The 12,480-nt window shown below is 49.4% G+C and overlaps 2 protein-coding genes across 2 annotated transcripts in view; one reads left to right on the forward strand and one right to left on the reverse strand.

The window, feature by feature from the left end:
• Positions 1–2,388: 2,388 nt before the first annotated feature.
• Erp29 (endoplasmic reticulum protein 29) lies at positions 2,389–10,082 on the reverse strand. The gene is made up of 3 exons (XM_021162637.2): positions 9,763–10,082; positions 4,786–4,924; positions 2,389–3,219 (listed from the first exon to the last, which is right to left on the reverse strand). Exons 1-3 carry the CDS (start codon positions 9,910–9,912, stop codon positions 2,720–2,722), a joined length of 789 nt encoding a protein of 262 aa, XP_021018296.1. The 5' UTR covers positions 9,913–10,082; the 3' UTR covers positions 2,389–2,719.
• An 82-nt stretch (positions 10,083–10,164) lies between these two features.
• Positions 10,165–12,480, forward strand: part of Tmem116 (transmembrane protein 116) — a 39,500-nt gene continuing 37,184 nt past the window's right edge. Inside the window, exon 1 of the mRNA XM_085837108.1 lies at positions 10,165–10,345. The gene's annotated coding sequence lies outside the window, so the exon portion shown is untranslated. The remainder of the gene's footprint in view (positions 10,346–12,480) is intronic.

The following is a 12,480-nucleotide window of genomic DNA, read 5'->3' on the forward strand; positions in this document are numbered from 1 at the left end:
GAATCTGAGCAGGTGTCATGGGCCATATGTTCGTTGCTGAGCCCCTAGGTCCTACTGGAAGCTGTGTGCCGACGTATGTCAGAATGTGTGCAGATCTGAATGAGTCGGGGGCAAAGGCCCCTCATAGCAAAGCACCCCAAGGTTTCATTCAGGCAGTCCGCTAACACGGTGGAAGTGGGAGCTGCTTTCCTCTTTGTCCTGATAGTACATGCCCTTAGCAGGAAAAAGATGAGTGCTCGCCTGTTCTTAACCTTCCTGACACGGTGCAAATCTGATTACTGCCTTGTTGCCAAACATGGGACAAGTCATATAATTACACGTTATTTGGGGTTACGCACAGCACATTATGTTCTGGGGGGAAGAGGAGGGATACAGCTTTATTCAACTCTAGCTTCTCTGTGTCCCACAAACATTGCATGAGTCCCATTAAGAGTTAACACTGAGATCCTTTTTTTCAAGACAGGACGGACTTAGGGCTTCCCTGTACAGTCTTGGGTTTCTTGTCCTGCCCTACTCTACCCTATTTTCAATGGCATTTTTACTCCTGAATTAGAAAGGGCCTCTTTACACTATTTGAAAAAATTGCAGATTCTTTAGAATAAAATTCTTTATATTAGATCCAGTGTATACTGGTTCGGGCTACTGAGGAATTCCCTTAAGCTGTATGTAGCTGCTTAACCTTTTTTTTTTTTTTTTTTTTTTTTAGTTTTTCGAGACAGGGTTTCTCTGTGTAGCCCTGGCTGTCCTGGAACTAATTCTGTAGACTAGTCTGGCCTCCAACTCAGAAATCCACCTGCCTCTGCCTCTCAAGTGCTGGGATTAAGGCATGTGCCACTGCTGCCTGGCTGTTTAATCCTAAGGAGGACTCTAGGCAGCCACTATGAGAGCCAGGTGACTGCCCTGTCCCAGTGCTGCTGGACATGATCATCTGCCTGCAGAATACGTGGAGACTGCATTGCCGTGACATATGCAAATCCCTTAAACACATTCAGCTCAAGATAGGAGTCATAGTAACTTAAGTCTTTCTGCTCCCAAGCTCTTGAAGTTAGAAATGGCTACAGTGAGCCCAAGCCATCCTGTCAGGGCTCAGGGGTAGACTGCCAAGGTCCTGTTCTATCTCAAAAAAGAAGAGACTGGAAGAGACTACTTTGTTGTTTAGATTTAGCCTGGCCTAGATACATATACAAACCAGAACAGCTAAGGCGAGTCTGTGTGCTTCTGAAGCACCTAAAGAGAGTCTAAAATAGACTACAACTAAAATTAAACTAAAAATTAAAATATTAGCAGCTAGAGAGATGGCTCAGCAGTTAGAAGTCCTGGAGGACTCTTCTAGCGCCTACAAAGTGGCTCACAACCATCTACTACTTTAGTTCCAGAGAATACAGCACCCTCTTCTGGCCTCTATAGGCACTGCAAGGACACTGGATATACAAACATGTAGGCAAGCAACACTCAAGACACAGAAATTTAAAAAAAAAAACAAAAACTGAAGATTAGCCGGGCAGTGGTGGCGCATGCCTTTAATCCCAGCACTTGGGAGGCAGAAGCAGTTGGAATTTCTGAGTTCGGGGCCAACCTAGTCTACAGAGAGAGTTCCAGGACAGCCAGGGCTACACAGAGAAATCCTGTCTTGAAAAACCGAAAATAAAAAATTGAAGATTAAAATACTAGTCTTTAGGTATCACATATATTCCTGAGGTGTAAATCCTGTGCACCCTGGACATGGGCCACTCTTGCACAGATGGTTCACATTGATGGCCTCCGCTACAGTGTGCACGGGGTTTCATCTGCTTTGTTTCCAGGTCACTTTGAATGGCAGTCTGGGGGAAGTGGAGGAGCTTGAATGGCTCACACTTCTGCCAACTGTGTCGAGCACACTTGTATCTGCTGAGGAGTTCCAGTCCCTACCTGGCGGGTGGATCAAAAGCTGGGAGTTTATAGCAAGTGATTTTTGTGGGAGAGTAACTTATATTTTACATGTTGGAACTGGAATGAATGCTCATGTGATTTTTGTTTTTGACACAGTCTTAGGTAGCACAGGCTGGTCCTCAGATCACTGAAGCTGACCTTGACTCCCAATCCTTGTACCTACCCCACTAGTGCTCAAAACAGAGATGTCACCACATTGGCTTTCGTTGTATAAATTCTAAAAACAGTACATTAGTAAAAGAATTTGCTTGCTCTATAGAGATATGAAACATGATACCCTGTTGCTTGTTCACATAAGGTCTGAGTATAGACTGCACCCTGTATCTCACCATACATGGGCGGCCATGGAAACATAAGACCTAAGGAAGGGTCTTGCAGAATAGAGTGCACAACAGCAGCTTACACTCAAAGCTGAACTCTGATCATAGGCTAAAAGTATTATCTAAAAAGAAAACCATCTAACCAAAACAGACTTTTATTTGATGAGAATTACACTCGTCAAGGACCTGGGCAGCAGCACCTCCCTCTGTAGCACCGACTCCTGGGGGGGGCGGTGGGGGGATCTCACTGCCATCTTGACTGAGCACACAGGCTCCCCACAGACTGGCTCTGGGGGTGTCCTAAGTATGCTCTCAGCAGCATCAATGTCTAGGCACACTCGAGGCACAGGCTTTTGGCTCAGGCCTGCTTTGCTCCACTGCCCCTTTCACCCCACAGGGGTCACACAGCCGGCAGGTAGCTAGCTCTCCTTTCCTGCCCCCGGCAAACCCTGGGGAACCCTTGTGCCCGGTCACAGCTCCTCCTTCTCAGCCCCCTTCTTCCGGAAGGCAGTCAGGATGTTTAAGCTCTTCTGCAGCTCTTCTTTCTTGCTGTCACTCATCTTGTTCTCTATCAGCTTACCGATCCGGGCCATCTCTGAGGCTGGAAAGTCCTCACCTTGGTCCAGGATCTTCCCCATGATCTTCAGGTACTGGCTAGCCCACTTCTTCTCTGTTTCCTTCACACTTAGGAGGCCATCCTGTCCCTGTTTCAAAATGGCCTGTCGGGCCTCTACGCTGGAGGCCTTGATAAACTCGCCTGCCAGGGCATCGTATGCAGGCAGGCACCCAGGCATGCCCAGGTAGACCCCCTGCCCCTTTAGCCAGCGCTGGATGGCTCCAACCTTAACTGCCCCACTGTACAGCACAGGGTTCTCCAAGTCCCCGTCCCGGAAGAGGTAGAAGACTGGGTAGCTCTCCTTGTCCAGCTTGTACTTCTCACTCAGCTCCATGTTCAGCTTGTCGCCATAGTCTGTGGACAGAAAGCAGACATGAGGAAGGAGCAAACTCAAAGCTAAGGTGTAGTTGAATGTGAAGCTTTGCCGGAGACCTGGGTTCGAGTTCTTTTCCTTAGCTGTATGGCTTTACTCTGCCGTTCAGTGATGCTTATCTTCCTTTGGGTGTTTTGGTTGGTGGTTGTTTTTTTTGGCGGGGGGATATCTTCTGAATACCGTGTCCAGTACTTGCCAGAAACTGTGGGTGTGAGGGCCCAGTCAAGCTCTGTGACACTGCAGGGATACCACTGAGGAAGCATGTGGAAGGGTGAAGTGTTAAATACATACATGGTGGTAGCTGGAACCCATCTCTGAGTTCCAGGACAGCCTGGTCTACACAGAGAAACAAGAAAAGACAGAGTAGTAGTCTCCAGGCAAAGTGAAAGTACTAAATCTCTCTCTCTCTTTTTTTTTTTTTTTGGTTTATTATTATACATACGTACACTGTAGCTGTCTTCAGACACACCAGAAGAGGGCATCAGATCTCATTAAGGGTGGTTGTGAGTCACCATGTGGTTAGTGGGATCTGAACTCAGGACCTTCAGAAGAGCAGTCAGTGTTCTTAGCCACTGAGCCATCTCATCAGCCCCTCTTTCTTTTAATGATTTATTTTTCTATACATCAGTGTTTTCTCTGCATGTATATTTGTGTGAGGGTTTCAACTTGAAAACAGATTGCAGACATTTGTGAGCCACCATGTGGGTTCTGAGAACTGAACCCAGGTCCTCTGGAAGAGCAGTCAGTGCCCTTAACTGCTAAGCTATCTCTCCAGGCCCCTAGGTCTGGCATTTAACTGCCCCCCCATCAAGTCTTAAGGATCAGGCCATAGGTCTGTGATGCAGGGTACAGTCCCATACTACTTCCTTCACAGAGGTATCATCAAAACTCGTGGAAAGCCGCAGTGGTCTGGCCCAGAGTAGACACAGGATCAATGCAGTTACTCTTCACCAAGCTCTGAGGGAACTGACTGGAACTTGAGACAACTGTCTAGCTGCCCTGGAGAAGTGTGCTAGCCAGCTAGCTCTACTGCCACCAGTCCACAGTTGGGAGGACACAGGGAAGGTCCTGGAGCTGCAGGCCTCCCAGCTGAGGTGATCTTAGTCCTCAGGTAACAGTCCAGACAAGACTGAAATCTGGTGTCTTCGGATCTCTGAGCTGTCACCACTAGATGCTGGTGACCACCACAATTGTAGAAACTGCCCTTCAATTAGTGGTGGCTCGGGCTCATTCCAGCTAACCACCACAATCCAACACTGGCACAGAAACTGAAAGGAAGACAAGAACAAGAGGAAGACACTCCTGTCCTTGCCTTACATGGAGGGATGTGGTTCTGAGGGAACAGTTTTCTGTGGGACAGGTGAGGGTTTGGTAGAGGGGCACTCGCTCTCTCTAGGCATCATCTGTAGGCTGCTCTGGGTCAGCACCTGCTAGAGCGCAGCTTGCTGCAGGCACCTGGTCCCAACAGACCACAAAGCCAGCTTCCTCAGGGAAATGGTTCAGAGTTATTTAGTCCCCGTCCCCAGTTATCCTGGACTTGTCCATACCTGAGATCCCCACCTCTGCCACCAAGAGATCCTCGCTGGAGGCTGAGTTCTCAGCCAGACGCTTGAACTCATCTTGCTTCTCTCCATAGGGGTACTGGGTGTCGAACTTCACCAAGACGAACTTGCTTTTGGGAATGACCTGAGGGTGCACAGAGCTGAGCGAGTCGGGTGTTTAGGGACGTTGAAGGCCAACCCCCTTTCCCAAGGGGCCCCTGTTTAAGAGACACAGGGAAAGCAAGCCTACACAGGAGAAGCTGTCCTAGGCTAATTCCCTTAAAGCTTAGGACTTGCTTTCTTTACTGTCACACTGGGTATAAGTTCCCACTAGCAAAAGACTGTCGCAGAAGTGGTGGTGCACGCCTTTAATCCAGCACCCAGGAAGCAGGGGTAGGTGGACCTCTGAGTTCCGGGACAGCCTGGTCTACACAGAGAAACAAGACAAGACAGTTGTTCATAAACCTTTCCCTCAAATGCAAGGAGACCCATGCAAGCTCCCGATAGGTCTGCCATCTCAGGAGGTCCTCAGTACACACCAAATTACAAATCTGCTAAAAGCAAACAGCCACATTAAGGTGTCCAGACCACTCAGGCTGTAGAGGTCAGACTTCCGTCAATGCTCCTAAGACCACAGTACCACAGTACCTTTTTGCTACTTGTGTCTTAAATTGTCCAGGCCAGAATTTTTTTAAAAAAGATTTGTTTTATGTTTGAGTGCTCTATCTGCATGTAAATCTGCACACCAGAAGAGGGCATCTAAAGTCATTTCAGATGGCTGTAATCCACTATGAGAGACTCAGGACCTCTGGAAGAGTAGCTGGTGCTTTTAACCGCTGACCCATTGAGCCTGAGGCCAGAATTTTTTATGACATAGTTCACAATCTGAATGACTTCAGTTTAGCCAAGTATAATGGTGTTTGTCTATAGTCCCAGCCAGCACATGGCGCACGATGTAGGTCAGCTCCCAAGAACTAACCCTGATGGATACCTATACCCACTGAACGTTCCTTACCATCCTTGTACCCCATCTCTCCTTTGTCTATTCAGAACCACAGCCTTCTGTGTCTCATTTCTTTGCTACCATGTTTTAAAAACTTGTTCACTTTATAACACGTGACAGTACTTAAAGCCTCCCCCCCCCCCTTCTTTTGGAGTCAGGGTCTATTTAATTGAGGCTAATTTGTCTCGTTTCCCAAGTGCTCATGTGTATGTCAGCACACCTTGCTTAGCATGCTGGATATTTTTCCCTCCAAGTAAACCACACTATCAAGTAATAGCTGCTTGAGTTGTTTCTTCCCCTTATTATTGTAGATAGCACTGCCCTGAATGTTCACACATGTGTTTTGCTTGAGCACACAGATTTGATGCCAGCTGGTTTTGGACAGGAGTTTTGCCTTCTCATCTTCAACTTTAAAACAATTACTTTTGGGCGGGTGAGATGGCGCACCCGACTGCTCTTCCGAAGGTCCAGAGTTCAAATCCCAGCAACCACATGGTGGCTCACAACCATCCGTAATGAGATCTGACGCCCTCTTCTGGTGTGTCTGAAGACAGCTACAGTGTACTTACATATAATAATAAATAAATAAATAAATCTAAAAAAAAAAAAAAAAACAATTACTTTTAATTCTATGTGCATGTGTGGCTGTGTGCATGAGTACAGGTACCAGAGGAGGCCAGAAGGGGGTGCTTGATTCCCCCTGGAGCTAGAGTCACAGGCAGCTCTGAGCCACCTGACATGGGTGCCAGGAACTGAGCTCACATCCTCTGCAAGAACAGTGTTTGCTGTTAACCACTGAGCCCTCTCTCCAGCGGCCACCTCCAGCCCTTCATGCCTGTAATGCAGTGGTCCCAAATTGTCATTTTTGTCACAGGCAAATACTGTAGATTAAAAGAACTTAATGCCGGGCATGGTGCCGCACGCCTTTAATCCCAGGACTCAGGAGGCAGAGGCAGGTGAATTTCTGAGTTCGAGGCCAGCCTGGTCTACAAAGTGAGTTCCAGGACAGCTATTCAGAGAAACCCTGTCTCGAAAAACCAAAAAAAAAAAAAAAAAAAAAAAAAAAAAACCACCAAAAAACCTTATTTTTGCCATCTCCTTGGTTTTTCATTTTTAAGGATAACACTGCCTGGGGACATGAAAGACAGAAGCCATGGGAACAGGTCTCTGACACAAAAAGTCCAGAGCTCTAAGGGCCCAGCAGCAGGAGAGACTGAAAATATAAACCAGAGCATATCCCTGTGGCCCAGCTGGCCTTGTTTCTGCCTGGAGGCTCCTTCCTGGGTTCTCTTCTGGCTTCCTCTATCACTCAAGACTCAGCTATTTTCCCTTCTAGTGGACAGAACTATGCTAGTCACCTATCGCTTCATTCTCTTAACGCTCTCCTCCCATCTCGCTCAGAAACCGTATTGTTATTTCCTGTGCTTTCCACTAAGATGTGTATTTCTAAGAATAAGGACTGTGTTCTAGTGCACTTCTCAAGCCCCCATGTCTGGCAGGTGGCAGGCACTCTGAGGAATGAACACAACTCTAGGCTTCTTAGAGAGCTGACACTGCATGGTGTCGAGTCAGGGCGGGTTGAAGCAGGGTGGTGCATCAAAAGCCCAGCACAGAATCCCTACCCAGGGGCATACATCTGTAACCACAGGATGGTTGGACACTGAAGTAGAAAGGAGATTATGGCTAATGGGAGGTAGTAGTGGTGTTCTGTACGTGTGTTTACGTGTGTGGGTGCCATGGGATGATTGAGGTCAGAGGATAATTTGTGGGGGTCTGTTCTTTCCCCTGACCACGTAGGTCCAGAGGATTGAACTCTGGCCACCAGGCTTGGTGGAAGCTTGCTGAACCATCTCACGGGCCCTCCACTGGCTTTAAGACATGGTCATTAAGTTTCCTAGACTGGCCTTGAACTTTTGACCTTTCTGTCTCTCCCTCCCCAGTGTGACACCATGACTGGCTGAAATTTTGTATTCACTGAAAAAGAATCTGCTAAGAGCCCATCACGCCCCAGACACCATTCTAAATGGACACAGCAGTGACCAACACTGGGCCTCTCTGATGGAGCCTTCTAGTGATGGTCGGAAAGAGCCATGAGGAAACAGTTTTCTTTTTTAAGTTGGAGATCACTGAAAGGCGAGGCATGTAACAAGATTCCTGGACATAACACCAGGAGGCGCCCTTTGTCTTTTAAGAGAGAACAGTTTGGAAGAGACTGGAGAGGACACCTGTTCACTCACGGGAATGCAACTCATTTGGTATGCTGTGGAGAGTCAGAAAAATACCTCAGGTACCTCAGGGCATTGGTGGCACACACCTTCAAACCCAGCACTAGGGAGAGTGGCAGAGGCAGGCAGAGCTCTCTAAGTTCGAGGCCCGTCTGCTCTACAGAGGTAGTTCCAGGACGGCCAAAGTTACAAAGAAAAGCCCTGTTTCAAAAAAAAAAAAAAAAAACCAGACCAAAAAATAAAAATCATATCAGGTACTTCATAAACATGTCATTGTCTATGAAATATGAATGAGAAGCTGAAAATGGCAAGGAGTGCCCTCGCAGGTACCAAAGAGAGCAACAGGTCAGTCTGGGCAACTGAGAAAGCGAGGGGACGAGAGAAGTTAACATTTAACCTAAGACAGAGCCATGAGAAGTAACCTATTCCAAAGATGGCAAAGAATGTTCCAGTCACAAGGAACGGCCACAGCGGATGGACTAACAGCTGTGAGCTAGGGGTAGTCAGAGAAGGCTTGTGTTGCCTGGAGATGATTTGAAAAGGGAACAAATGACTAGGAAATGAGATGGAATAAGGGACGTTCCCTATAGGGCTTGCTACTGTATTAAGTAGAATCTCATGGTGCTGCCTGGTGGCCTGTGGGGTTGAGGGGAGGGAGATGACACCCTCAGGGCAGGTCCTTAAAGATGGAGAAGCAGCAACTGACTAAACCCATGGTGCAAAATGTCCTTTTTATTCACACTTGGGCTGTGGTATTACTAGGCTGCTATATAGGTTGAATGGATGACTAATAAGATGCTTAATTTTTTTTTTAATAAAAAACTTGAATGGGTTACACGTGTAGGGGGTCCTAACAGCAACCCTTTCCAAAACAGCCCTGTCCAACCCCTCCACATAGGCGCCTTTAGAGTCCCCTTCTGCGTTTTCAGTTCCTCATTCTGATACAATAAGAAAATGACCACGTCTCTCCGCGCTGAGCCAGCCCAATAGAGGAACTAAGAAGATTCTGGTAACTAGAGACATGCACGAAGAACTGTGTCCACAGAGGCCACTGCACTCAGCCGGCAACATTTCTACCGTCCATTTGCCCAGTCTTCGAAACCAATTTTTGTTTTAAAATAAATAAAATTGCTGAGGGTAGTGTAGTTTCTTTCATACCTTGACCGGGTTTTGTTCATTTCGTTCTCCACTCCCCCAAGATGCTCTCTACAGGTAGGAGACCTGCAACCTTTTTAACCCTTGCACTTTGTAGGGGGGCCGTGTGCGGTCTGAACCCCGTTTGCATATGCCCAAGAACGCTACAATCTATCCTCCGAGGAGCAGACTGGCATGCTAACCCAGTTCCCTCGGCCATCTCCACTCCATCGGAGAGCCTAGGAGCGTCGACCTCGCCCCGCCCTCCGGTCTTCCACTTGTGACTCGTGGATTGGATCTTTCCTGTCATTATCTTTTTCCTCTGTTGATGAAGGGAAAGGGACACTTGGTTCCCTTTGACTGCGCTTTGGTAGCTTTTTGTTAAAAAAAAAAAAAAAAAACAGATGTAGCGAGTACCGGGGCTGCAAGGATGCCGGGTGGTCAGGGTGCGCCCCTGCTCTGTCGACACTGGGCCTAAAGGATGGTGGGGCGTCTAGGGATGGTCCCCAAGGACTGCCTGCTGCTGCCACCCATCGGGGCCCAACGTCCCCGTGGGCTCGCGCTGCCACGGGCGTCTATCTGCACCTGCACACGACCCCCCTCGCCCCCCGCCCTCATTACCTTGTAGAAAGTGACTGTGTCCAAGGGAAGGGCGCCCTTCGTGTGCAGGCCGCTGCCGCCGTGCGGAGCAAAGAGGAGCAGCAGGCCCAGGAGCACGGACAGCAGTGGGGAGAGAGAAGCAGCGCCAGGCACCCTGGCGGCGGCGGCCATCACGCCGGATGGTGGGAGCGGGAGAGACAGACTGGCAAGCTTCAGGCGGAGCGCTCCGAGTGGGCGGTCACATCACGAGGAGGGCCGTCCTGCCGGCGGCGCGCATGAGCGCACGAGGCCACCGCCACAGCGAGATGCTATGGCCGCCTCCGGGGTGGAAGGAAGGGGCGGCAGAGGGGCGGGGCAGAGAGAGGGAGCGGCTGCGCACGCGTGGTAGGCAGGCGGGACGGGAGGCGGGGCGCGGCAGGCCTGCCGCGCACGCGCACTTGGCGCCGCTCGGCTAGGCCGGGTTTTGCTGCGTTCTCGCGCGAAGCGCCGCTTCGACCCTTCCCCTCGTTGTCTTTTCTCTCGCCTCGGAAGAAGACGTGGCGGCGTCCCTGCCTTCCCTGCGCTGGGCCGTCCTGCGGTCTCTTGAGACCCGCCGCCTCCCTCGGTTAGTCAGCTGTTTGTCACTGGTAGTCGCTATCCTGCCCTTGTAGACCCCCGGTTGCAGCTCTGGTCAGGCCCGCGGGGACACTTAGGCAATGTGACCTCCCATGTCGCAGGAGGTTGGGGAAAAGGCCTGTTCGCCTTCGTGCTTTTTGGTCAAGTGTGGTAGGTGGCACAGGCCTAATTTCAGCATGAGGCAGGGGGGTGACAAGACCAGGCTGCGCTGTCCCGTTTACAAGGACTAGCTTATGGCAGGTTCTGATTGTCTTCAGCACAGGGATAAAGGCTCGAAGGAATTCCTTATTGGAGACGACAGAGGGATCGTGGCCAGTAGGCTGTGTGACCCAACACAGGACCTTCAATCCCAGTGCTAGCTGGAAAAACTGGCAGGCTGGTCTCTGAGTTGGAAGCCAAACCTCATCCACATACTGTGTTCCTGGAACTAGTACCTACCACATCTAAGTTCCATCCTTAGCACCCAAGGGGGAAAGCACGTCTTTAATCACACCACTCCCAAGGCCAAGGGTGGCGAACCTGAGTTCAAGGCCAGCCTGGTCTACAGAGTGAGTTCTAGGCTATTCACAGTCAATGAGGGTCTTCAAAAGACAGACAAAAAACAGGCTGGGTGTGGACTACTTGCCAGTACTGGGGAGGCAAGGAGGATGCCCAAATCGGGTTGGGGGTGGGGGGAGAGGGGGAAAGCGAATGATGAATGAAGATAGGTTGGTCAGTGGCCTATCCATGTATACAAATTCGCACACACACACCTGTAGAATCATGAAAAAGCTAGACCATGTTGTGCTTTTTTTTTTTTTTTAAATTACTGTTAAATCTCAAACCCTGGGTGAGATAAATGGCTTCGGTGACTAACATCAAAGTGGACCTGGCCATAAGGTTCTCCCAGAATCCCTCAGGGTATGACAGACATGCCCTGCTCCCTACCCTAAACTTCTCCAGTCCAAGGGCTGGGCTGCCCTTCCTCCAGCCACCTTTCCCTATAATAATCCAGCCATTTAAGCTATGGCAGTCTCTTGGTCAGTGTCTTGACCCAGGCTGCCCCTCTTAACTGGGACTCTCCTCCCCTCTCTCCTCCCTTCCCCCTCTCTCCACATGGCTCATGGTCATGTTCACTCCGGACTGTGATCTTCCTTTTTTAGCTGTGCTTTTTACAGCTGCTGCCTTATGACCACCCCTCTAATAGACAGCTAGGTGCCCTGCATTTGACTGGCCGTACTGACACATCTAACATCTAACACAGACTGTGCAAGTATGATGCACCACTGGTCATTCTGCCGCAGTGTGACACGGCTATGTAGGTCCTTCTTTTTGACTTGTGTGTGTGGTGTCCAGACTGCTATCCACCCAGTAAGTATTAAAATCTTTCCTCCCCGTCCCGTGCCTTTTCAAATCCCTGCAGAGGTATATCCTGCCTTTGAAGAACCTGTATTACGAGTCCGTCCTGCTCACGCATGTCAGCACAGTATCCGGGAGATACTTTGTGAGCATGACTTTGAAAAGTAGCGAGCACTCATGAAGCAGTAGGAATCAGGATGTGGTGCCGCACGCTGAGCACTGTGAACCTATGTAAAGGCCAACTCAGGAGCGGGGGCAAAATAAAGTCTCTCACTGACCTAAGGGGTTTACAGCCACCAGAGGCCTCCATTGGAGTGTTGCCAGATTTGTGTATGACAACATTCCACAGAGATGAAGAAATGGCTGGGTGTGGCTTTAGTCCCAAGCCTTCCTGGGAAGGAGAGTGCCGGAGACCTGAGGAAACCTGAAGACTTTGGAATAAGCAGTATCCTCGACGTGGACTAAGTCCTGTGCCTCCGATGCACTGTAATTGCATTTGGAGAGAGAATTACAGTAATTACAGAAATAGTTAAACCTAAATGAAATCCTACAGGGGGGCCCCAATCCAGTGGGCCTCGTGTCCCTTTACGAAAAAGAGATTACAGCTGGACATGATGGCCAGCGCCTTTGATTCCAGCACTCAGGCGAAGGCAGGTGGGGCCCTGTGAGTGGGAAGCCAGCCTGGTCAACCTGGGTTGAATGGTGTGACCCTCTCTCGCTATAAAAATGACTGAAGAGAATGCATCAGAAGGGAGAAGACTGAGGCTGAGGGCAGTAGGGTATCTA

This window comes from Mus caroli, unplaced genomic scaffold (assembly GCF_978045245.1).
Source record: "Mus caroli unplaced genomic scaffold, Mus_caroli_1 scaffold_4, whole genome shotgun sequence".
Classification (NCBI taxonomy): domain Eukaryota; kingdom Metazoa; phylum Chordata; class Mammalia; order Rodentia; family Muridae; genus Mus; species Mus caroli.

What these genes read in the sequence shown, in the direction of transcription:
- Erp29 (XM_021162637.2), bottom strand. Translation starts at nt 9,912, where the DNA reads ATGGCCGCCGCCGCCAGGGTGCCTGGCGCTGCTTCTCTCTCCCCACTG. An exon ending in ACACAGTCACTTTCTACAAG is followed by an intron (nt 4,925 to 9,762) that starts GTAATGAGGGCG and finishes GTGCACCCTCAG; the next exon opens with GTCATTCCCAAAAGCAAGTT. An exon ending in GGCAGAGGTGGGGATCTCAG is followed by an intron (nt 3,220 to 4,785) that starts GTATGGACAAGT and finishes TTCTGTCCACAG; the next exon opens with ACTATGGCGACAAGCTGAAC.